The 25,027-nt window shown below is 45.7% G+C and overlaps 1 protein-coding gene across 9 annotated transcripts in view; it reads right to left on the bottom strand.

The window, feature by feature from the left end:
• Positions 1-4,834: 4,834 nt before the first annotated feature.
• Positions 4,835-25,027, bottom strand: part of ZNF516 (zinc finger protein 516) — a 137,686-nt gene continuing 117,493 nt past the window's right edge. For 5 of the 9 annotated variants that reach the window (XM_009192930.4, XM_009192925.4, XM_009192929.4 and 2 more), the window contains exons 4-6: positions 18,549-18,653; positions 17,610-17,677; positions 4,835-9,707 (exon numbers count right to left, since the gene is read on the bottom strand). In XM_009192930.4, the coding sequence (XP_009191194.2) occupies positions 9,648-9,707; positions 17,610-17,677; positions 18,549-18,653 (233 nt within the window). In that variant the 3' untranslated portion in view covers positions 4,835-9,647. Of the gene's footprint in view, positions 9,708-10,612; positions 17,501-17,609; positions 17,678-18,548; positions 18,654-25,027 lie in introns of all 9 variants that reach the window. The other 4 variants (XM_009192931.4, XM_009192928.4, XR_004180112.1 and 1 more) reach the window with 3 other exon arrangements.

Consider the following 25,027-nt stretch of genomic DNA (forward strand, 5'->3'; position numbering starts at 1 on the left):
AAACGTAGCATTCACAGAGAGATACATAACTAGATCTACAGATGATACCTCAATTGCTCCAAGATGCACACTGAGTTACTTACAGTCGAAATGACACAATGTCTGAGAATCCTTTGAAATATTCCACGACAAACAACAACAAAGGGTAGAAATAAAAGTTGGCAAAATATTGCAACTGCTCCATCTGGAGAGTGAAAAATATATAGAAATGTGTGTGTATGTAATGTGTACTTTTTTCCTTTTACTCTACATTTTATCCTAGCTTTATTTAAGGAAAAATAATTATACTCAATGACTATGAGGATCTTGATAACTTTGAGGAGAGACATTTCAGTGAAGTAGGCATTGGTGATATAAGCTAGAACAAGGAGGGTAAAGTGATCACGGATGATGTTTTAGGAAGGAGGAACGGTAAGGACACAACAGGTGTAGAGGGTTCTGGGGTCCCAGGAAGGTGTTTCCTTGGTGGTGTTTTTGGGAAGGGGGTGTCTTGAGCATGTCCACATGAGTAAGGGAAAGAAGTAACAGAGAAGGAGATAGAAACGGGAAGAAAAAGGCTACTGGACATACCCATTTGGCATGCAACACACCTGAACTCACACCCAGGTCTGCAGAGATCCCAGCGTTCTTACCCCCATGCACGTTACAGCTGGACTTACAGAAGGTCACCCAGAAGAAGCCTTGATCCCTCTGAGGCAGAAGCTCAGAAATCCATAACATCTTGTTTTGATCCACTGAGGACCTCCAATCGTCTCGCTGACGGGATCCACACCCCAGGTTGCTGCAGTGATCCATGCGGGTAATGGGTGTCTCAGTGTTTTGGAAAGTAGTAACACGTGCTATAGTTTCGGTATGTGTCCCATCCAAACCTCATGTCCAAATTTCATCCCCAATGTTGGAGGTGGGCCTAAGGGAAGGTGTCTGGGTTATGGAGGCAGATCCTTCATGAATAGATTAATTCCTTCCTGGGGGTGGGGGTTGAGGGATTTCTTGCTTTACTAACTCCCAGGAGGCCTGTTGTTTAAGAGCCTGGTACCTCACCCCCTTGCTTCCTCTCTGCTGTGTGATCTCTGCACACACCAGCTCCCCTCCACCTTCCACCATGAGTGGAAGCAGCCTGAAGCCTCACCAGAATCCCAGCAGATGTTAGTGCTGTGCTTCCTACACAGCCTGCAGAACCGTGAGCCAAATAAACCTCTTTTCTGAATAATTACTCAGGCTCAGATATTCCCTTATAGTGATGCTCGACAGGGACATGAAACAGGGATGATCCTTCTTACTAACTGCATGCATCCCTCCAGTCAGTATAACAAAGCAGAAGAGTGCAGACTGGTAGGTCTGCACGCACAGCAGACATGGACTCCACTGGTGTTTCCACAGGTTACTGGCTGTGTCTCTTTGGGTACGTTACCCTTCTCTGTCAGTTTTCATCTATAAGATTGAGTTAATAGTGCCTACGTTGAAGGGCACTGTGAGACTTGAATAAGATAAATTAGATGAAAACATCTGAGTTCCTGGCACACAGGTAGCCCTTTTAAGTATTAACTTCTTGTAAATTTCTCTCTCAAGACTTAAAGCTGTATCGCCTACACATAGGCCTGTACAAAATGTCTATCTGATCCATGCTGTTCCCGTCACAGACTTCCTCTTAGCCTTTCTCTTAACTAATCCATCTCACATTTTCTACATCTGATGTTGAAGTTTCCCCTCAGCCACTGTGTTGTCCACCTCTGGCTTTTGTCTAGTTCCCTGAATTTTAATAGCAGATGCACACATCAACTCAGAAACAGGCACACGGTACCTTTATGGCGCTGGTGGGCCACTGTGCCATTTTCCCCACAGTCTCCTGCCTGCTGATCCACAGGCTACCAATTTTGCCGCCTGAAGCCTCGCTTTGAATTAATGTCAAGGAATAGTTGACAACGATCTCAGTCTCTCCTCTGTCAGATCTGACAAAGTATGTTCTAATTGTACTATGGGTTATTTCCAAAAATACACTCCCTTAGCTTTTCCTCACTGAAATTCACGTGCCACTTGTCTCTCCCATCTTAAGATCTTCTTACAGATTTTCCAAGTCAACTAAGGTTTACTATCAGAGGCAAGTTTTGTTTTAATGCCACCTAATTACCCCATCACATCCTTCCAAAAGTTTCACGAGGGTGTCACCTGATTAGATCCTAGATTAGATCTGATTAGATCCTAGACCTCACTCCCCAATGCAAGAGGCTCCATTCTTCCTCCACAGACATTGTGAACTTGTATGTATTCCCTCTGAATTACAACTCATCTTCTTTTTGTTTTTTGTTTTGTTTTTGTTTTTGTTTTGAGACAGTCTCGTTCTGTCATCAGGCTGGAGTGCAGTGGTGTGATCTCAACTCACTGCAACCTCTGGCTCCCTGGTTCAAGCGATTATCCTGCCTCAGCCTCCCGAGTAGAGCTGGGACTGCAGGTGTGCGCCACCATGCCCAGCTAATTTTTGTATTTTTAGTAGAGACAAGGTTTCACCATGTTGGCCAGGATGATCTCCATCTCCTGACCTCGTGATCCGCCCACTTCGGCCTCCCAAAGTGCTGGGATTACAGGTGTGAGCTACTGTGCCTGGCCTAGAACTCATCGTTTTTAGACCCATGTTCCTCCTCCACTGTGACAGCCCAAAAAGCAGGTTCCGTTTTGTTCATCGTTCTATGCCTGCACCTATTTCAGTGCTTACTATATGGCACAGAATTTGTTAAGCAAATTCATACAGTTGAAAACTTTCTGTATGATTTCTACAATTTTAAAGAAGCCTAAGATCTTCTGATTAAGTGAAACTTGCATGTTTATCTGGTTCCAATTTACTTCTCCGAGTAAGGACTCTGATACTGTATTCCTTAAAAATGAATGTTGAGTTTCTGCTAGGACGCAGGGTCAGGGCGAGTCATCTGCTGCACAGCCTGCCCCACGGGTGGCGTTTTATGTCGAGGCAGTGTCAGCCTATTCCTTCCACCACACATCGACAGTTCTATAATCAAAATACCCATACTAGACCTCAAATATTTCACAGCGGTTCACCTAATTTTGTGAAGTCTTCTTAAACCCTCCCTTTAGACCCGGTAACCCTGTCCTGGGAACATTCGGTCCATCAATGCCACTCTTATGAATGGAAGAGCAGGACATAAAGAGATTGATGTACGGAGTCAAGTGGGTCTCATGCTTGTGACCTGAATACTGTTCTTCCATGGACAAATCTGGGCACATAAAAAGGCAAGATGGAGTCCCCTTGTCCTCCTGCCCTTTAAAACTTGAAACTGTTGGCAATGAAGTTAAGAATTTACTCTTGGCAGATGAAATAACCCACCCAAGGACTTGGAATGGGAATCTCCACATCTTCGTCAGTTGAAAAATGAAAACAGGAGAGAGCATTTGCTACGGTTTGAATGTCTGTGTTCCCACCGAATTTCTTACGTTGAAACCTGATACCCAATGGGTTGGCATAAACAGGTGGGGTCTTCGGGAGGTGATCAGGGTCATGAGGGCAGAGTTCTCAGGAGTAGGATCAGGGCCTTCATCAAAGAGGCCCGAGGGGGCTTGTTCGCCTTTCTCCACATGAGGACACAGCAAGAAGGTTCCATCTATGAAGCGAAAAGCTCTGCCCAGACACGGAACCTGCTGCCACCACATTGATCATGAATGTCCCAGCCTCCAGAACTGTGAGCAAAAAATATGCCCAGTCTTAGGTATTTTGTGATAGCAGCCTGAAAGGACTGAGACAGCATTCTCGTTGCAATTGTTTCGCTACATTTTTCCCACCCATAAGGAAATCAGAGGGATGTCTGACCGCCAACCTGCACCAGATCCCTAAGGAAGTTCCCCTTCCTCAAAGCCATCATAAGCCCCCGTGCCTCGGCGGACAGTGAGGAAATCACACATCCCAAGAACTTGTCACACTGGTAAAGACCAGGGCACCTCACGTTCTCTTTCTGTAATTTTACAATAGTATCCTTTTAAAAGGTTAAGATTGAGAACATTAGTAACACACATTAGAAACGCACCACCGTTTTCAAATAGCTAAGGAAGGGAAAGTAAAGGTGCTGGGATGAATGTATTAAGGTTTTAGATTGTTGGGGGCGGGGGGGTGTCACGATCCCCAGCTTCTGCGCCTAGCATGACATGGACGAATTGCAGACACGGAGACCGCGCGCCACTGCCTTCCCCCATTTCCCACCCAGCGAGACGTCCAGAGCAGCCCGTGTAGACGTTGCGCCCTCACTGCTGGGTGAACAGGAGGCGGATAAAGGATGTAAAACTGCCTTCCGTGGGGAAGCAGCTTGGTTACTTGTGGAACCAAAGGGTCTGGGATGCGGCTATAGCAACACCAGTAAGCTCCTGTGCTACCGGGGAGAACTGACCATGTCAGGCGACACAGGGAGATGTAGGCCAGGGTTTTGTTTTGTCCTAGCACAAGTGTTCTTAGCCCTTCGCTTCAGTATCAGCTACCTATTAAGGACTTTGGTGTTGCCACTTCGTTTCGGATGCACGCCCTTCTCAGAAGAACCAGCCATCCAAGAGGAAGGAGGTTCTGAACAGTGAGGCATAACCCTCGGCTGAGTTAGACAAGCTCTGCACTTGACGCAAAGGCCTTTCGGATCATCAAAGGCCTTCCGAAGCAGCATTTTCACCGCAGAGTGGTGCAGAGGGCTAGAGGCTCGGGTGGGGGGAGGGACGCCCACTGCTGTTCAAAGTTCCATTTCCTGCCCAGCCCATCTGGGAAGCCACATTCAGGAACTTATCTAGTCCGTTCTTTCTTCAGCCAGTAGAGACACGGTTATATCTTTTAATTTAAAAACACATTTTACCTTTTTAAATTAGCATCTTTATTGCATCTGATGGTCCTGTCTCATTTTCACTGTCTCATCAGTAAACCATTGCAAATCACAGTGCCAGCCCCTCTGTGTCCCCACGTTTGACACAGTAATTTCCTCCAGGTGTGGCTGAGTCAGAATTCCTTCTGCGTCCATCCCTATACATCCTGTATGGGTGACAGTGCAAGGGTAAGAAGTGAGTGTATTCAGTGGGGAAATAAGGGGTGCTGCGAAAAAAACTGAGAAAAACACAGCATCTTCCATTACAAACAGTGAATGTCCCGGAGTCCACAAAAGAGTTGAAAAGAAAAAAAAAACTCGGGCCATCTGGGCATCTTTTCAGATGAACGATCTTGTGAATCATCCTAAAATTCTTCTATAAATAAAGAGCATTAACACTTTGGTTTATGTTCAGCCAACAAAAATAAATAACCACAGATCAAAGCGGGCTGTCAAACGATGTAAGCCACCCTCTGAAATTGGGGAAAAATGTCTTACAAATCTCAGAACTCCAAGATGTTTTTATTTATTTCAAATTCCAATAGAATGAATATGTTTTATCTAAATATTTTTATCACACAACTAAAACATTGAATTACTTTTTCAGAAATAGAGTTAAATACATCAATCTAGTTACAAATTCTAATATAAAGAGTACAAAATATAATGTTATAAATTGTATTTTAAAAAAGGAAATACAAATTCTATGGCCTTTTGCATTTTACTGCCTCAAAGTAGAATTAGCAAAGCTGATGAAGAATGAACATTTTCCCTTGGGCGGGTGGCCCCTGGGTCACTTCCCACAGGCATGTTACCGGGCCCCAGAGCGTGCTCCCACCAACCACCAACCACGGCAAACACAGGCGTCCTCCTCACTTGAAGTCCTGGCCTGTGGTGGTTTCATCTTTTTTTGCTCAGTGAACAAAACGTTCTGAAATTAGAACTCACCCAAGTTAAAAGCAGTAAAACAACATATGCTACTTAAGACGTTTTGAAGTGGAAAGTAAAGCTATATGAATGCCGTCCTTCCTTCCTTCCCTTTTCTACAGCTTGGAAACCTCTGAGAATGTGCTAGGGGTGGCAGAGGAGGGTTTGTCTAGTTTGAAGGAAGGAATGTTGGCAGACAGTCTCCAGCCACGAAAGCCCAGGAGGTGCCCTCTTCCACACAGCGGACTAAGCACTGCACCCACCTTCTTTGATCCAGAAGGCATCACTACTGACCCCGTAAGCCACACCCTGTCTCTCTGTCCAAAGAACAGAGGCCGACCAGAGAGGCCGCCGTGGAGAGGCGCCATGGAGATGAAGCTCGCCCTTCCCGCGCTCAACCCTGCGCCCTGAAGGCGTGTGAAATGATGAAACCCACGTGTCCCGGAGCCCCTGCAGAGGTGTTCTCGTGCCCTCAGCGACCTGTGCACAGTGGCCAGATCAGGGGCGGTGGCCTGTCATACTGGGCGCTTTCTCTGACGAAGTAACTGTATACAACTCCCAACTGCTACTTCCTGAAGCACCTGCTTTTCAGGAAACCAGTGTCATTCTTGGCTTAAAAAATAAATAAGTAAATATTGGGGAACCTCTTATAACATTTAATACTTTTCACAGCCTCAAAGGCAAAATTCACCGGGCTTTGAAGCCAAGTCTGTATGGTGCTGAGAACGGAATCTGTCCGTCTAAGATGACAATAAGACCTTCCGGGACCAGGCAGAAAGGTAGGCAGGTACAGTGGGCTGATTTCCCAGAGAAGATCCTCAACAGCTGACTTTTGAGAGAATTTAAATATTCATTCTTCAGATTAAGGAATACAAGTGAACAACCTGAAAGATTTTTAGAAGCTCATTAGCTGTGTGTTATTTGAATGCAAAAATGAGGAAGAGCTGTGAGCAGGAAACAGGAAGAGTGTGGGAAGGCAGGCCAGGGTGGAGCCAGGCCCCAGCACGGGCAGAGGGGGAAGCAGCGAGCGAGCGGAAAGCAGGGGAGAGACACGGAGAAGCTGCAGTGTAGGCAACCAAACCCTTTATTGTCTAAGTTACATTAGACGCAACACTGTAAAAAATCCTGTTAAGAAACAAGGAAACAGCAGATCGGGAGAGGTAGTAGAAAGTCTGTAACAGTCAGAAGACAACGTACAGAAGTGTATCATGCAGAAATTACCATTCGGAAAAAAAAGGGAATCAAACAGTGGCTAAATAAATAAGAAAACACAAATCATATTAAATACTATGACCGAACTGACATCAACAAATTAACAAACCAATACAATACTGATGATTGGTGAAGGAAGGGACCACACACCTCGGCCTGCCCACAGCTGGCCTCAGGGGATGGCATTCTTGGGCGTGTCCCCCCAGTCTGTTTAGCTGGGTGAAAACCTTCCTCCTGCGCTCTGCACTCTGCACCCTGCGCGGCCCCGCAAGCTGACTGTCCTCCACGCCCGCTCTCCTGCAAGCCAGGAAGGATCCAGCACGCGGCCGGCGGGGCCCCAGCACCAGCCCACCCCCTACCAGACTCTCCAGGATGGAGACTCGCCAGCAAGACACTTCCAGCTCCAAAGGCCAACTGCACTTTTCCATGCCGCTTCTGAAACAGTAAAAATGTAGACTACACTTTTGTGTCACTTTGGGTATAGAATTTCTTTTTAATAACTAAAACACAGAGAAACAGGACTGGGTCACTAGTCCCTGACATTCCTAACAGTCACCGTTCACTTTCGGCCAAGAAAACAAAAGCCAGAAAATGCAGAATGATCACTGTGGGGAAACTACTGAAATGATTAAACATAAATCAACACAAGAGTCTTCTGATTTCTTAGGTGGACAGAGGAATGTGTCTCTGCAACTCTGCTCAAAATAACTTTACAGAACAGCCAATTACAGTTGCTTAACTGTATCTGCATGGACATTCCTAATTACACCAACAGGACAGATCATTTTCGTACATATCTGGTGTAAGAGTATCAGAAAAAAATAAGTAAAAAAAAAAAAAAAAAAAATATATATATATATATATATATAAGCTAGCCAGTTACATTGCATTGTTTGAAAGTGTTGCAAAGTAACCTGAACCGTCAAGTAATTTAAACTCAGTAACAAGTAGAATCCAGAACCAAACATTAACTAATAACAATAACAACAATAATAATAATATTATAATAATAATAATATTCAACAAATCATTAGAACAGGAAACCCACACTTTAGGGGGTGTGTGTGTGTGTGTGTGTGTTTAAACAAGACTTTGTATCAGAAGCCCACTGTCTACAAAAACTGCACTAATCCATTACTGTATTAAGTAAACTGTTGCTCTCACCAGTATTAAAGGTTAGGATAATTTCTGTACATGTAAAATTATTGCTTTTTTGAAAAATATATTTAGCATGCTCGTTTTAATCCATTTCCTGCCTTTACAAAATTTCACAATTAAAAAAAAACCTAGTAAAGCTTTTGCAAAAAATTTCACAGAACATTTTCATTCAAGGCAGCAGTAACTTTTGATAATGCATAAAATCATATGTGCAAAAATCTGAAACTCTCAGAAATATTACCATCACACATAGTGTCACGGCAATGGGAAAAGAAAATATTTATATCTGTGGAATACAATTTCAATTGCGTACACTGCATGGTTTAAGATCCTTTGTTATGGGCCTTAACCCCCACCACAAAAACTCGCATTTGCATTACTGAGGAAGAGGTATATAGAGCCGTCCCCACCCAAGGGGCTGGTGATCCCCACCCTTTATGAACGAAGTTACTCATCCTGTGGAGGTCACCAGGCCCAGGGAGAACACACACCCACTTGCTGGGGTGGCTCAGGGAAGGGGCGGGGAGGCAAAGAGTGGGGACAGAAGGTGCCAGAGCTCAGCACCCTAGTTATCTAGGGCCCCTGAACCTGCTCAGGGATTCTTCTGCCATTACTAAAACAGGTCCGAATCGGGAGGACTCAGTGGCTAAATAATTTGTTAAGACGTATAGTCTTCCTTTGTAAGCAGTTTGCAGAATGTAGCCCTGTTACAAAAAGGTCCTGAGAATAAACAAGAAGCCTGCTTTTCTTAGTGTTCCACTAGCTCTCTTCCGAGGCAGAATCTACGCATTCCCACAGACGTGTCGCCTTTGCCGGATTCGCTCAGTTCGAATGGTGGAAGGAATGGAACAGGCACACGGCCCCGAGGGAGAGTGCGACGGAACCAGCATGAGGGTCCCATCATCATGCCCCTCCACCAAGCCTGCTTCCCACAGCACCTGAACGTCACCTCCTTCCCCTCTCTTATTTACTATTTTAAATACCCACTAAGACAAGGAGAGGCAGTAGTATTAATACTCGATCAACCTCAAATCCACCACGGTTTGTGCTGACATCATCTCCACAGTCCCTCTTAGCATGGGAGGCCCCTGTGACAGTGCTCAGCCTCGCCACTCTGTCCAACACACGTAACAAGTATCTTTTTTTCCAGTGTCTCAAACTTGTCTTGAATAAGATAGATGCCTTGTGCCCCTACTGTGCCTGCCAGTACTACTGTTTATTGTAAGAAAATATGGGACTATGGGCGATGAGCACGTAAATGTGTATATAGTATCTACATGTATTTCTAGAGTATAGCATCTTCATTTATTTCTGAACGTTTAACAAGGGGAGGCATCTGCCTTCAGGTTCCACTCCAGCGCAGCGGCTCGGGATGTGAGGTGTCTGCTCAGGAGTTCTCCGGCTGTTCTTCCGTGGAGTGGCCAGGTCACAGGTGGGAGGCTGCTGGGACATCGTGAGGGTACTGCTAATGGCCGTTACGGGGACCTGGGGTGCGTCGGAAACACGCCTTTAGGTTCCCTTTCTGAGAGGCACTGTCTGGACGGTACCTGTGTTAGAATGGTCTCTCCCCTGGGTGAGAAAAAGGAAAGAACAGGAGAAAAGCTCATTTCTGCCTTTTGGTTTCTAAACGCATTTTTCCTATTAATTTTCTAATCAACATCCAAGAACACAAACAATGACCTTCACAGAGCAAGCCAACCAAGTCGGCAAAGACCTGACTTGGGCTGTAACTCATACTATAAAATAAGCATGAAGTAAGTTTAAATGTGCCTTGCTGCCTTAAAGAGAGGCGGCTTGAAAAAGAATCATTTCCAGTGTGATTTAGAAAGGATCATTAGACTTCTCTAATGGTTTCACATGTAAGAATGGCAGATGATAATGTCTGAACCAGCTCTGGAGAGAAGGTTACAAGTTGGCAAGATGAGGAGGCAGCCAGATTGTAAAATTGTATAGTACAAAGCGGATTTACAAGTGAACGGTAGTTCCAAAACAAGGCTGAATTTGGGGCCATACAAACAAAAAGAAAAGCACGGCTCTCACATACGTCTGTCAGAACTTCAGCGCGTTTTCACCCATTTCCATAAACAATTACCCCACCGGAAAAAGGGAAGGGGTATTTTACAGTGAACTGCGAGAGAAAACCAAGCATAAATGGGGGTCCACAGCTTTCAGAGAATGCTCTCCAATGACATGTGAAGCATCCCTGTTTGAACAATAGCGTTTACAATCTGAGGACAAAAACAGTATGGCCAGATTTATCTTACTTAACTGCATTAACCTTCAGCTAAAATCTTGAAGTGAAACTGACCACCAGAAATTAACATGCATACATAAACCAGGGGACTCATGTAAAATTCTAACTGTTTCCAGCTAGACCTATAGGAACCCCAGAAATAATGGCGGAGTGGGGGAAGGTCTGGTTGACATAATGAATTAAAGGCTTTTCTTAATAGTTCCAGAAAACTCCTACTTACAGCTGGCTCTGTGTTCATGACATCTACCAGTTGACATGCAGTGGAAGTCAGACAGATACTCCACAAAATTTTATGAGGGCTTAGGGGGTGGGTGCAGTGGTGGAGACAGCAGTTTATTTGAAATGTTGGAAACAGTAACAGAATGAGAGATGTGATAAAACTTCCCTAAGTAGATGGTGGATTTCCTGCAGTAAACGGAGAAAGATTGTTTTACATTTTTGTACAGCGACATCAGGCTGTGAAGAGATCTCTGAGGTTCTGACGGGAAGTTTTCATCATCAGCGGGGCTCACCAAGAACCAATTCCAAATACATTCGGGAAGGAAAATGGTCTTGTGTTTACCGGAAGAAAACTGGGAGTTACAGTCAGCTGTTGGGTGTTGGCCTTGACCGTCTCTGCACAGTGAAAAGAGACGTCAGGGACCGTAAGAAGTGGTCAGGGGGTGCCTACGAACACGGGGGCTTTGTGTGCCTAGATTTCACATGGACGGCACCCCCGGGGCACATCCACCTGGGTAACTCTTCCTTTGGACCAGAAGTCACAGACTTGCATTGGGTTAGGCCTCAACGGACTGTTCCAGAGGCGACAGGAAGACGGCCCTCTGTCCATGACGGGCTAATGTTTCACATTACAGGGCTCAGACGGCTTTAAAAATATTTATTTTGGAGGCACTGCAAAGTCCGGATAAACCAAACAACTAGGTGGTTAAACTGTGTTCACAAATCCAGATGCAGAGACGCCTACTGTCTCTTCATAATTGAAGGGATGTGTTCCAATACCTCATTTTTTAAGAGAGTTGTTTTAAGTTATTGATTCACCAGAGGCCACCATGTCATCATTCAATAAAGCAGCCCCAGAGCATTTTTAAGAAATGAATAAAACATGGAAGAAAGGAGGCACAGAAATATTCAAATTAAGTGGACACACTGTCATCTTTTGAGCACATCCACATCGCCTTGTCCTCCGGAAAGGGAAAGAGCAGTCAAAACATGGGACGCCTGCTTTTAGAAGATTGCGCTTTTCTTTTTTGCAGCTGCGAATTGTGGGCTTTTCAGTAATGCTGAAAGAAATACTATCTTTCTGGAAGGTATTTCCGTGTTGTAGGGATGGATATTGACTACTGGAACTTTATGAGGTCTACTCTCTCTTTCTTTTAGTAAGGCAAGGGAAATGTGTATGTAGTGGTGGGTGTGGATCGATGGCCTGTACACAAAACACCCGCCATGCCCCAGGACACACGGGGCACCTCTCAGCCTTCAGAGGGAGGTCAGCCTACAAACAGGGCTTGCGGTCAGCCACGCAGGCAATGCTAAGTGCCTGAGGACCAATTATGCATGATGCTTTATTGACTAAAACCTTACCCAACAAGCCATAAACAAGGGCTATGCGACTGGGGTGATTTTGGGTAAGTCACCAGGTCTAATTCATGATTTTTGGTAGCATATTATATTTAGAGAAAATGGAAAATGTGTTTTTAAGATGCTTGTTTGGTTTAATAAACAAGAAAAGCTTAAGCAAATGAGCTGAATTTCAAACTCTGATCTGTGATGCTGAGACTCTAAAAGTGATACTGAAAATAGATTATGCATATATTCAAATGTACCAACCTACGTGATTCCTCCATCATTTGCATTATAATAGCCACAGCTAAAAATGAGACAAATTAGGTCGCCATTTATTTTTTCATTTCCTGTTATTTTGATTAATGGAATTATTTATCCAGCTTAACTATTTTTAAATAACATTTAGAATAATAAGAAATAAACTATTAATCATAGTCTTTAAATTCTGGCAAGGAATCCAAACAAATCAAAACACCAGATTTCATATTTGAGCAGTCATTCTGGTCTTTTAATAAATCCCAAAACCACGAGGTTGGGGGGAATAATTTTTCTTGGTTTCAAAAATCCTTTTAATTTCTAATGTTTAACAACAATGTAACAAAAAAAATCAATTTATCTGCAACACCAGAGAAACTTCCTAGTTTTTCCTCTAACATCCACAGGACAAAACACCCAGATTTCAACATATTGTTTTCAAAAAGTGTTTCTAATGATGAATACTGATGATTACTAGAAATTAAACATTTATTCAGTTGTGCTAAACGGATGACCAAGCATCTGTTAAACGACAACATGCATGAGCTCTTCCCCTCATTTAGAATTTGATTTGGAGGATCGGCAGTCCTTGGCATTAGAACCATCTTAATCCAAAACACAGTAAAAGCACCAAGGACAAGCACCAGGGCCGCCGCTGGGCTGGAACAATCACCCACAGGGGCGGATGCCCTCACAGTTGGGCTCCTGAGGCCCAGGGCCCAGACCCTCTCACCATCTTCCTTCCAGCTTGTCTACGATCGAGGCCAAACAGTGAGATGCCTACAGGGGCGTGCTGTGAGCATCCACAGCCTACAGGGAGCCCTGTTATATTTATCCTCCATCTCTGCCTTCCAAGGCTCCAGGCATCCTTTCCACCCTCACCGCCTACCAAAGGAAGGTGTTCAGAAAGAAGTGGCTGCTTGACTACCTGGTTTTCATGACGTCCTCTGCGGTCTTAAAGTAAGTGTTTGTAACACGGAAGAGGTTTAAACAGTGCATGTGCTGAAAAAGACTGCTACTAGTGTCACCACGAAAGGAAACTACTTTATTTCTCCTCAAGCTTCAGGTGTGTGCTGATGAATTAAACTGACTTTAATTTAATTATTTATTCTTGATTCTGACCTACGGTGAAATAAATCAATTTCAGCAGATTTACCTGGCCCTCGTGCCTGTTGAATTGTTTCGCTGAGATAGACGGTGTATCATGATTTCTCAGAATTTTCCAGTATCGAATATTCAAATATTAATATGACAAAGTAAGGGCAATTGTTCTACAAAAACCAGCAATGTCTGTCTACCAACCGGAGGGCTTTTGAACAGAATGTAGCAAACGAGGTAACTAGGCCTATCCTGACAATACTTTTCTCAAACTCACAGTTTTCCTGCATCCTCTCTTTAATGAATAATTAACGACAAGTCTCTTAAACCAAACAAAACAAAGAGAAGCACGCTGGCAGGTTCCAACAAAGCCACAAGACACCAAGTAAAGAAAACATGCCGTCAAACTGAGTTCATAAGCAAAATCTACTAACCGGCTTATCAATCACAGTCATCTGTCCACACAGGCGTTATGTGTGTAGACGTGTTCACATGTGAGCTCACCACAGAAATGCTCTCCAAGTATGTGAGTTTCCTCCAGTTATTAAGGAAAATTGCTTATTTTTAGAATAAATGACGAGATCACATTGAATGTGTGCTTCATGGTGTATGTTCTAACTTGATTTCCACAGCAAGTATACAAAATAAGCACCATTATCATTATTCTATAGATAAGGAAACTTAGGTTACATTATATCTCTATGGTGGAGGATCAACGTTAAAGCCTCTACTCAATAACCCAAGAGATTAGTAATTTATATTATCTGGGTCTCTAAAAGTAGCACTGGCTGACCTTGAATGAATTTAAATGTTGATAGCTATTAGATATATTTAATCTCTGCCAGGATCTCTCCTCTCCACTTTAAACCCGTATCTTCGCCTGCCTATTGGACACTCCTACCTGGGTTTCCACGAAGCTCTCACTTACCCTGAATTCTACCTGGAAATGTTTTATCCTGCTCCTCCTTCCAGCCTCAGGGGAATGGATCATGCCTGGGCCAGCTGCCTGAAGCCAGACCTGGGGTCAACATGATTCCCTCCTGTTCCTCATTTCCCACACCCAATCCCTCTGTGTTACCTGTCAAATCTACCCGCTCTCTCCAGCCCCATGCCAGCTCAGGCCACCTTGTCTCTCGCTGGGATCAAGCGAAGCGCCTCCAAAGGGCTGCTCCTGCCACCGGGAACCACAAAGCCCATTCTCTGTGGCGTGTGACCTGCTCACTCTTCTCACGCTACAACTCTGACGGTGTCCGTCCTGCCCCTGGGCTCTCTATCCCCCATGGGAAGAAATTCATGAGTCTCAGCAAGGAGACCTGGTGCTCCCTAGACCCTAGTCCCGAGCCTCTGCCCACCCACTCCGGCTCTCCCTCCCTGAGCTGACCCCCACCCAGCTCCTCCAGTGGAACGTGTTCCTCCACTCTGGGCCTTCCACGTGCTGAGCTCTTCAGGAACATCCATCCCTCTGCCCCTCCATAGTCTTCCAAGTGCCTCCAGCCTCAATGACAGGACCCTTCCCATGTCACAGCGCTACCCTGCTCTGCCCTATTTCCTGTCTAAGCCACCCATGGACCTTTGGAACCAGAGAAGCAGGAAAAATGGTTTTCTTGTCTCCCCAGTACCCTGTACAGGCCTGGCACACAATGGGTGGTCAACAAATATTGTTAATGAGTGAATAAATTATTATAAAATGGAATTTCCAAATGCTGTTTCAATTAAATAATTTAGCATCTATTATGTATATCTATAAAAGTCCATTGACTTTAAGTGTCACATCAAATAATTTCTGCATGAATACACAGTGTTGCATGATCCAAAAAAAACACAGCCATGATCCCTAGCATCTAAAGCCCACAGGAAAAGAATCTGATTTAAATATTAATGAATGTTGGTAAAGCACTCTCAATATGAAAAAGAATATGATTGGTAAGTATGAATCACATTCCAGACATACATAACTACAGAATATTTTTCTATAAATTTATACGGTATTCTAAATTTAACATAGCTACTGTGATTTCTGTAAACAACGAGAACTACAGGATAAGAACAAGGAACCCTAGGATTTAAACCTCTACCTATTACTGATGTGTTTTGCAATTATCCTACGCAACAAATCTGTATGGGAATGCTTAAAGATATAATTCCAAAGTACGTTAAGGAAAATGCAATTTCCTTAGAGAACGAGAGTATTCAGTGGTAAATCACCAAAAGCTACTTTAAATGTAATGAAAGACAAAAAGTACTATCAGAGGCCATGATCTCTTACACGGAATTTAACAAACCAGCTGCCACACCAGGAGACGCGTACAAATCTAGCTCAGTTTTAATGCCAAGGCCTGAACTGCCACTGTCCTACGAATGCAAGGGAAGCTGGTCCACTGAGATCTTCACACCAACAGTGAATACATAAGCTAAGTCTGAAGGACACATTAACTCAGACCACGATATTGAGTTACTGTAAACTCGAAACTAAGAGGTTAGCTGGTGTGAAGTGTAAAGTAACAACATTTTAGTCTAGAGAGACAACGACAATGATGTAACTACATCTTTTCTATATCAGAAGCAGGAATGAGTAACAATTATTATAAACTCCCAGCATAACCAATAAGTAACACAGAAATTATTGAAAATACAGTCTACAACACTTGCTTTTTGATCTCCTACTTCTCCCTAGGACAAGAGCTTTTCAAAGGGGCTCAGGCAGAATTAATAGACAGCAAATAAAACTGCCATGCATTCCTGAAGAATCTCACCAACTTGTTCATAGATCTGCCTGGCCTGGCTTCCCGCCCCTGTCAAACATTCCTACCCAAAAGCCAGGTCTTTGGTGGGTTTAACGGGTCACCTGTGCAAGCAGGAACACTTAGGACTCGCTCCAGTTGTAACATCAACTTGTAATTCTCAATTACGGCATGACCTTGCTGTTACTACATCCCACAAACACATGACGGTGACTGTTTGTGGCAAGAGGGTTTTATTTCTGTTAAAAAGGACAACGCTTCCTAACTGCAGTGGAGGTCATGCATTTGGAAATCTTTTAATTCCGTTTTCAGAAAGATGTTTTATTTATTTCATAAGTTGTCATAGTAGTGGGTAACTGTGGGTTTGATTAAGAAAGGCAGAAGCTAATTATTTAAAACCTGTAATAAATGGCAAGGCTTTTTGTCAACAATACGTGAAGCAAAGGCCTTTAACAACACATAGAAATTCTACCAAGGCAATAAAGAAAGGAAACGAAATCCCTAATCAGGTAATGTCAATTCGACATCCAGCCCAGCTCAATCACTCATTAGCAGCGGGCCCTTGGTGAAGCCATTTCATGCCTCTCACACCTTTTTCCTCCAGAAATAAACTAGAATGATTCTCGAGTTTCCTTTGAGATCTCGCTAGATCATACTGAGTCTTGAGATCCCTCGGAGGTCTTAATCGCCCTCATCCTCACCAGCAACCAGGAATCCCACAGACAATTAGATTTGTCAGGGCAGGGGACACAAACTGGATTCGACCACCCAGACAAGGCTTGACTGTCATGGCAAAGAAATTCTTTCCTCAATGACAAAGGGGAGCGTTTGTCTTTGGAGAAAGCCAGAATGTCATTTAGAGAATGCTTGTGCAACACGGGTGTGACGTCCTCCGAAGGCAAAATGGGAGAGCAATGAAGATACACACTCACACCCTGAAAGAACGCAAGAGACCCGCTACGGGCTGTGGGCGCCGCACTACTTTAGAGCAGGACTCAGAACCGCGTGCTGACGCAAGGGTCCTGCACACTCCGTGTATACTGAGTGGTGTATGTACACAAGTCACACCGGGATGGAACGGTGCATCACGGGCACAGGCACACAAGTTGTGTTTGTAATGCAGAGAAACAAAGCATAAAGCCACAAGACACCACGCTGGACGTGAAACTTTTCTTACAGAATAACACAAAAATAATGTTCCTCAAGGAGGTTAACCATCATTTGTTCTCAAGCAAACTCATATCCAAAACCATCTCGGAAAAGAAGTGAGTTTCTAGTGTTTGCAGTCACCGCCAGTCTGTCCTGACTTCCTCCTCCCCAACGTAACCAACAACCAGCGGTGCGCACCTAGACCCTGCACCACCCGGCTGGGAGGGCTTCTGTGCGGGGACTGCCCACAGACGGCCCCAAAGGGTCACGTTCCAAGAAAGTGTATAGGATTATTTACACATCTAGTGAAAAAAAACAAAAAGGAGGTCATGCTTCAGCGATGAGCATCATGGTGCACCTTTCCCAGCTACTGCATCAAAACCCAGACATCCAATTCATCATGAGACCTACTTGTTTGGGGGCGTCTGCGGAGGTGGTGTGAACTTCAGAACCCCGGGGTCCATCGGACTCAAACACCACTGTGGGAACAAGGGGTTTGTTAACAGATGAGCGTGTGAGCTTCAGGATGTGCACATTAAATGAGTCCATTACAGATTAAGTACTTTCACAAAAAAAGACACCAGCGCCTAGCCTGTGGCTGGAAAATACCAATTTACCGTAACACTTACAGTAAGAGACTGTGATAATGGCTGCCTGGGGCCACTGCCCTTTTTAATTCAGACCTCGCTGCTGAAAAAAGCAATCACTGACAACATTAATTATCGGTGTGTGTGTAAGGGACCCTCTTCTTGCATTACTTACCATTTGGCCTGTGTCATCTTGCATCAGACCAGCTTCTGTGTGCATCCTTCACAGTCCTGATAGAGAACCCCGTCTCCCCATCTCTCTAATGCCCCTGCACTGTCCTGACAGTTTCCAGCCTGATCGGGCGCAAGCTCTCTACATAAAGGCTGAGGGATTTTGCAGTACATCCTGCCAGGTAAAAAGGGGCCCAGGTGTATCCCACAGAGTCCAGTCAGTGCCAGCGAGGACACAAAACCATGCCTACACGGTGCTAAAAGGGTACTTTGATTAAATGAGTGCTGGTGGCAATGCCATTCATTAGCATATTCATTTCTGAGGAGTCAGTTACTCTCTAATTAAAATGGAACATTTGCAAACAGGTTTGTCTCAAATTAAACCACATGGCACATGGATACCAAAAAAATCCATTTCAGGTGTGGAGTGGGGGCGGCCGGTATACGATCCCGGAGGCAGATGGCAGGGCCCCCCCCACCTGGTAGGGGCTGAAATCTCAGTATCTCCCTGGCTGCGGATGGTCAAGCCACTGACAGAAGAGACCCCTCTTCCTCTGCTTCCCTTGGGGACAGCTGGGCGGGAGGGCGGTACCTGAGTGTGCCCGCATGTGGGCCCTGAGGTGGCCGGGCTGGTGGAAGCTCTTCCCGCACTCGATGCAGACGAACTCTCCTGGCCGGGCCTGCGTCCGGAGCGTCCCTGCGGTGGCGAGGTGATGGTAGTGGCAGTGGCGGTGGCAGGGCCGTGGCGGGGTTGGCGTGGAGGTGAGGAGGCAGGAGAGCGAGAGGGAAGCGAGAGGAAAACATCATTAGTCTGTCTAATGTGTCATCATGTGAGGCTCCCTTCAGGCCCTGGTGACAACTGTCAGCCTTCATCTCGGCTCTGCTGACAGGCCAGGCACTCTCAGGACTGCAAGGATGCATAAATTACAGCGAATTAAAAACCGCTCCCCGGGACGGGAGGCGCCCGCCAGGCTGCACGTCCGGCTGTGCGGCTCCGAGCATCTGCAGGCTGGGCCCAGCCATCACCCAGCTCTGTCAAGCGGCTCATCCGGCAAATCAGAGTGACACCAGCGTGACAGAGACAAGGCTCATGGAAAATAGGAAGTGAGCGGGACCAGAGCCCGCCGTGACCCGGCTGCGATCCTGGGAGACCCACACAGAGTGAGTGCAGCCACGGGGCGGCCCCACCTCTGGCCCTCTCTCCTGCCTACCTGGGTGGCTCTGAGGCCGCGGCCCCCAGCAGAAGGGAGGAGACACCTGCAAGCAAGCACCAGGCAGCAGCCCCCAAGGTGCGTGCACTTGCTGGCCATCGGCAAGGTCGGAAGTCCCCAAGTCCCACCTTCTCCCCAAAGATCTTGCCACATCCCTGTACTCAAAGGCAAGGCTTTGTGTTTCCTTCTGATCCAAAAAGCCACACGGCTTTTATTAGAAAGGGATGCAGAGTGTGTGTCTGCACACCTTTTCTCTCTGAAGAAAAGGCTTGTTTTCCACATGCTGGTAGCTCCAAAGACATTTCTCTGGCTGGGAGAGTCACTGTCACGTGCAATAGTAACTCAACTCAGTAGGAAAAAAAAACAAATAATAACTAGAAAAAGTCACACCTGTTGCAAAAATTTTTTTAAAAAGCTGCTTTACGCAGCTGAGTTTTTATGTATCTAAAGGCTGGCGCCTGAGTGTGAACAGCAAGTGAAGAGAATGACAAAAGGCGGCCGGCCGTGGTGGCTCAAGCCTGTAATCCCAGCACTTTGGTCCGAGAGGGGCGGATCACGAGGTCAGGAGATCGACACCATCCTGGCTAACACGGTGAAACCCCGTCTCTACTAAAAAAAATACAAAAAACTAGCTGCGCGTGGTGGTGGGCACCTGTAGTCCCAGCTACTCGGGAGGCTGAGGCAGGAGAATGGCGTAAACCCAGGAGGCGGAGCTTGCAGTGAGCTGAGATCTGGCCACTGCACTCCAGCCTGGGCAACAGAGTGAGACTCCGTCTCCAAAAAAAAAAAAAGAGAATGACAAAAGGCACCTTAGTCACACTGGTTGAAAACAAATCTTCAATACTGTTTCTCTCACCCTAATTCAGAGTAGCTCAATAGGTAAAAACATAAAATCATGTTTACACTATAGATCAAGTTTATGGAAATAATAAAGAAATGCACGAACTGTGAGGCACATCTTGTCAAATTTCTTAAATGACAGATCATTAACATGAATCAGAGAAATTTAACACCTTAGCCATTGACTACTCAACATTCCCATTGCCTTACATACACAAAAGCAATAAGAAGAAACATTTCAACCAACACTCAAGTTAACAGGCGCCAGCTGCGGTGGCTCACGCCTGTAATCCCAGCACTTTGAGAGGCCAAAGCAGCAGGATCACTGCAGCCCAGGAGTTCAAGACCAGCCCGGGCAACAGAGTGACAGGCCTCATCTCTACTAAAAATGTAAAAGCTATCCAGGCGAGTGGTGCATGCCTGTTTCTAGCTACTCAGGAGGCTGAGGTGGGAGGATCACTGGAGCTCAGGAGGTCAAGGCTGCAGTGAGTTGAGATCACACCACTGCACTCCAGCTTAGGTGACAGAGTGAGACTCTGTCTTCAGAGAAAGAAAAAGGAAAAAGGAAAAAAAGAAGAGGGGAGGGGAAGGGAGGGGAAGGGAGGGGAGGGGGGGGGAAGGGAGGGGAGGGGAGGGGAAAGGGAGGGAGGGAAAGAAGGGCAGAAAGAAAAGAAGGAAGAAAAGAAAGGAAGGAAAGAAAAGAGATTTTTTAAGCTATTTTGTTCCCCCATTCATTTGCACTAGAAACACCAGCCAGTGGAGCTCCTATGAAACAAATTTCTGAATACTTTGGTTGTCTGGATTTTCCCAGGTACCATCTAGACTGCATCTGCAGGTGGAATCTGACCACACCTACACAGAATACTGACTAATGATGACGACGTGCAATGTCATCTAACATTCAGAACTTTCAAAAATGAAGTCATTCTCATTCTTTTTTCAAGTAATTGTGGTAGCTATTTCCTATCCAAATGAGCAACAGAGAAAACACGGACAGCCCTCCCGCTCACCTGTGCTTATTTCCTTCAATTAAGGGTGCATGAGCACGCGTGCACACGCACTCACGCAGGCGCACACTCACAAGTGCACGCGCACATATGGTTTTCCCACACATTTCACCATATCACTTTCTCTTTACTTTTTAAAGACAGGGCACTTGCCCTTATGGCCAACAATATTATGCCCAAGCTACCCCAACATTCCCAGTTAATCACAAAGGTGACAAACTCCATTTGAACAAAGACCACCTGGTGAGCACGCAGCTCAAATGTTCTCACCTAGAAATTCAGGTTGTGTTTGGAAAGTGGACTTAACAGTGAAAGAAAAAGGCCTGGCGAACTTCAGAGGGGGTCACCCAGTCCTGCAACGTTGTGTGTCATTATGGGGTGTTGTGCTATCCATAGAGAAAGAGGAGATGAAAAAGACTCTACAGAGAGAGATCAGACTGCAAGGAAGCATAAAGCTTTCATCACCATAATATGAAGGCCTCCTTGGTATAAATGACTTTTTTTAAGTCCTAATAAGAAATACCATCTATTTTATCTGGAATTATCTCATTTTATTAGCTTCAAATTTTATTCTAAGATTCATCGTATCAGATCATCTAGGCTGGCCAAAAGGTCTGAAAACACAGATCATGTATTATTTTATTACTGTTGTAGCAATAAGTCATTTATGTTCTATTCCTGTATGTTTACAGACTTGGCAGTCACACTGTACAATGATCACAGAAAATGCAGTGAGTTTTTCTTCTTAAATGGTCAGGGAATCCCTAAGGGAGGTAGCGATAGTTCTTTCCTTATTGTTTGGGTAGAGTTTTTAGACTCCCTATCTACAGAAACATCACCCGAACACATGCGGGGGGCGGGGAAGTCTCTGAGACTCCCGTTTCCTAACTTCTGAATAAAACCTGTCTCAGAGGCATCCTGCAACAGCAACATTCTCTGTATAAATGGAACATGTCCACTGCAAAATCACAGAATCACACTTCTAGCACCCACAACTACTGCATGTACACGAGACGACTTCCTGTTCTCTGAGACCGTTCTCCTCTGCATATTTCTACCTCCCCAAACTACAAAATGATGCTACATCTACAGATGTAATCAATGACCACGCACAGGGAAGTTGTGACCTTTACATCTGCAGACAACAGCCACCTAGCAGACACGTAACAAACGCATGGGGTGAGGAGACCAGAACGTACAGACACACTTGTATAATAAGACACGTCAAAAAGACCAATTTGACCAAGGGAGGAATGAAACAAGATTCTAGACTCATGACTCAAAAATCAACTACAGGTACACCACAAAAAATAAACAGCTGAACAGAAACAAGTGGAAGAAAAAAGTCCTAAGAAAGTGTACTTACTCCAGTATTCAGTAACACTCAAAAAAGGAAATCTAGGCTGCACAGATGTCCTGGGTTGCACTAACAGAAATCGAGTCTCTGTAACAGGAAACACGAGTGTTCTGTTCACCTTTCCAATAGTCTGACCACGCCAAAGTTGCTGGGTTTCCTTCTGGCTGCAACACTTTAAGGGCGTCAAAAACAAACATTCAAGTATGGAGAAAGGAAATGTGGAAGGTCCCGGAGACCAGACAGAGGATGGACGTGAAGGCCCTAGAGACCAGGTAGAGAGTGGACAGGGACGGCCCTGGAGACCAGGTAGAGCATGGACGTGAAGGCCCCAGAGACCAGGTAGAAGGATGGACACAGAAGGCCCCAGAGACCAGGAAGAGAGTGGACGTGAAGGTCCCGGAGACCAGGTAGAGAATGGACACAGAAGGTCCCGGAGACCAGACAGAGGATGGATGGGAAGGCCTCGGAGAGCACGTAGAGGATGGACATAGAAGGTCCCGGAGACCAGAAAGAGAACAGACAAAGAAGGTCCGGGAGACCAGGTAAAGGATGGATGTGAAGTTCCTGGAGACCAGCTAGAGAGTGGACAGGGACGGCCATGGAGACTAGGTAGAGAGTGGACGTGAAGGCCTTGGAGACCAGGTAGAGAAGTGGGGAAGGTCCCGGAGACCAGGCAGAGGATGGATGGGAAGGCCTCGGAGAGCAGGTAGAGGATGGACACAAGAAGGTCCTGGAGACCAGAGAGAGAATAGACAAAGAAGGTCCCAGAGACCAGGCAGAGGACAGACAAAGGTGGTCCTGGAGACCAGGCAGAGGATGGACGTGAAGTTCCTGGAGACCAGCTAGAGAGTGGACAGAGACGGCCATGGAGACCAGGTAGAGGATGGACGTGAAGGCCCCACAGACCAGGTAGAAGGATAGACACAGAAGGCCCCAGAGAGCCGGTAGAGAATGGATGGGGAAGGTCCCAGAAACCAGGCAGAGGATAGATGGGAAGGTCCCGGAAAGCAGGTGGAGGATGGACAGGGAAAGCCCTGGATACCAGGTAGAGGATGGATGCAGAAGGTCCTGGAGACCAGGTAGAAGATGGACACAGAAGGTCGTGGGGACGAGGTAGAGGATAAACACAGAAGGGGGAGACCAGGCAGAGGATGGATGTAAAGCAGGGATGCTAGGTCCAGGAAAGACAAGAGACAAGTGTCTGAAGGTTTAAAGGACCATCACATAGAAGAGCTCTCAGCTTGTTCTGATGGCTTCAACACAGAGACCTGCAGGCAAGGGAAGTTCACCAAAGCTAGGAGCCCAGGAGGTGCCGAGCCCCTCACCGGAGGCGTCCCATCTGGAGATGCTCAGCACTTCTCAGGTGCGCTGACCGAGTATCTAGACAGGCTGACCTCAGGTACTCTATACCTGGGAAGCCAGGATCCTAATAATGCACCTACTAACAGGTGTATTTTAAGACCAAAAAGGTGAAAGCACTTCCCTTAAGAAATCCAATTTAGAGTAGATTTAGAAACCATAAATTTGCTGACTCACGCTATGTCTCGATGTGTACATTATAAGAATAAATAACCCAAGATGAGCCCACGTGCTTTATGACTAGTATTTTTCACATATGAAAGATAAATATTTAACCTCTCTCTTTCCAAAAAAAAAAAAAAGGCCTTAGAACCATTTATTTTTAAAGACGTCTGTAAGAAAAGGGAAAATACTTCAGCCTATTTTGGACTTCAAATTCTATCATCCGAAATTTCAAATCCTTACCTTAAAACTCACTTCCACTTTCTCAGAAACAGCAACTATGCCACCCACAGGGCAGCTCAGAGGCCTTTTAAAAACTGGGGATGCCACTTTCCAGGTGTAACCTGGCAGGTTTAGAACTAAGGGTGTGTGCAGGCTGTGAGCGCGTGACTAAATTACGAGTCAGGTGGACTCAGCGGGTGTCAAACCCCCCGTGCTCTGCTGGGAGGCAGCCACGAGGGGAAGGACAGAGTGGGCAAGGTGCAGTCAGGGACACCCAGCATCCAAGACAGCGGAACCCTCACCACTCAGCCTTCTCTGCTTTGGGTTCCAAGAAAACCCACATCTCCAGAAGTGAGCTGGCATCACGTCAAAGGGCCACCAACAAACTTGTTTTTCACTTTGCAGCAAATAATCTACATGACTGAGAAACCCTGCTGAGGCTGAGGGAACTCACTCACTTTAACTGAACATGGGAAAAGTCAAACCATCAATCCACATGGCACTGCGCCGCACTTCCCACCCATGATGGCCTCCTCAGGTTACACCATCCACCCAGAGCACATGGGCGGGGAGAAGAGATGAGGATCTACGACCCCGCCTCAGGGACCCCCACTCCCGGGTCACACCTCAGCCCAACACATCTCACGAGACCCTCGGGTGTCCGGGTCTCGGCCTCATTCTAAGAAGTTCACAAGCGCTCAGCGGGCTAATGTAACAAGGTCGGCTGGAGTAAGGCCTTCGCCGGCAAATCTGTTAAGAAGGCAGCAGACCTGCGACGTCTCCTACTGGGAAACACCTGGGGTGAGCATCCCTCATGCCAAGACATCCCTCATGCCAAGACGGCCCCGGCAGGTCACGATCTAGGCTGGCTCTGAAACCTCAGCCTAAGCCAGTAGCTCAGCAGGTGACCCCA

This window comes from Papio anubis, chromosome 19 (genome assembly GCF_008728515.1).
Source record: "Papio anubis isolate 15944 chromosome 19, Panubis1.0, whole genome shotgun sequence".
Taxonomy (NCBI): Eukaryota; Metazoa; Chordata; class Mammalia; order Primates; family Cercopithecidae; genus Papio; species Papio anubis.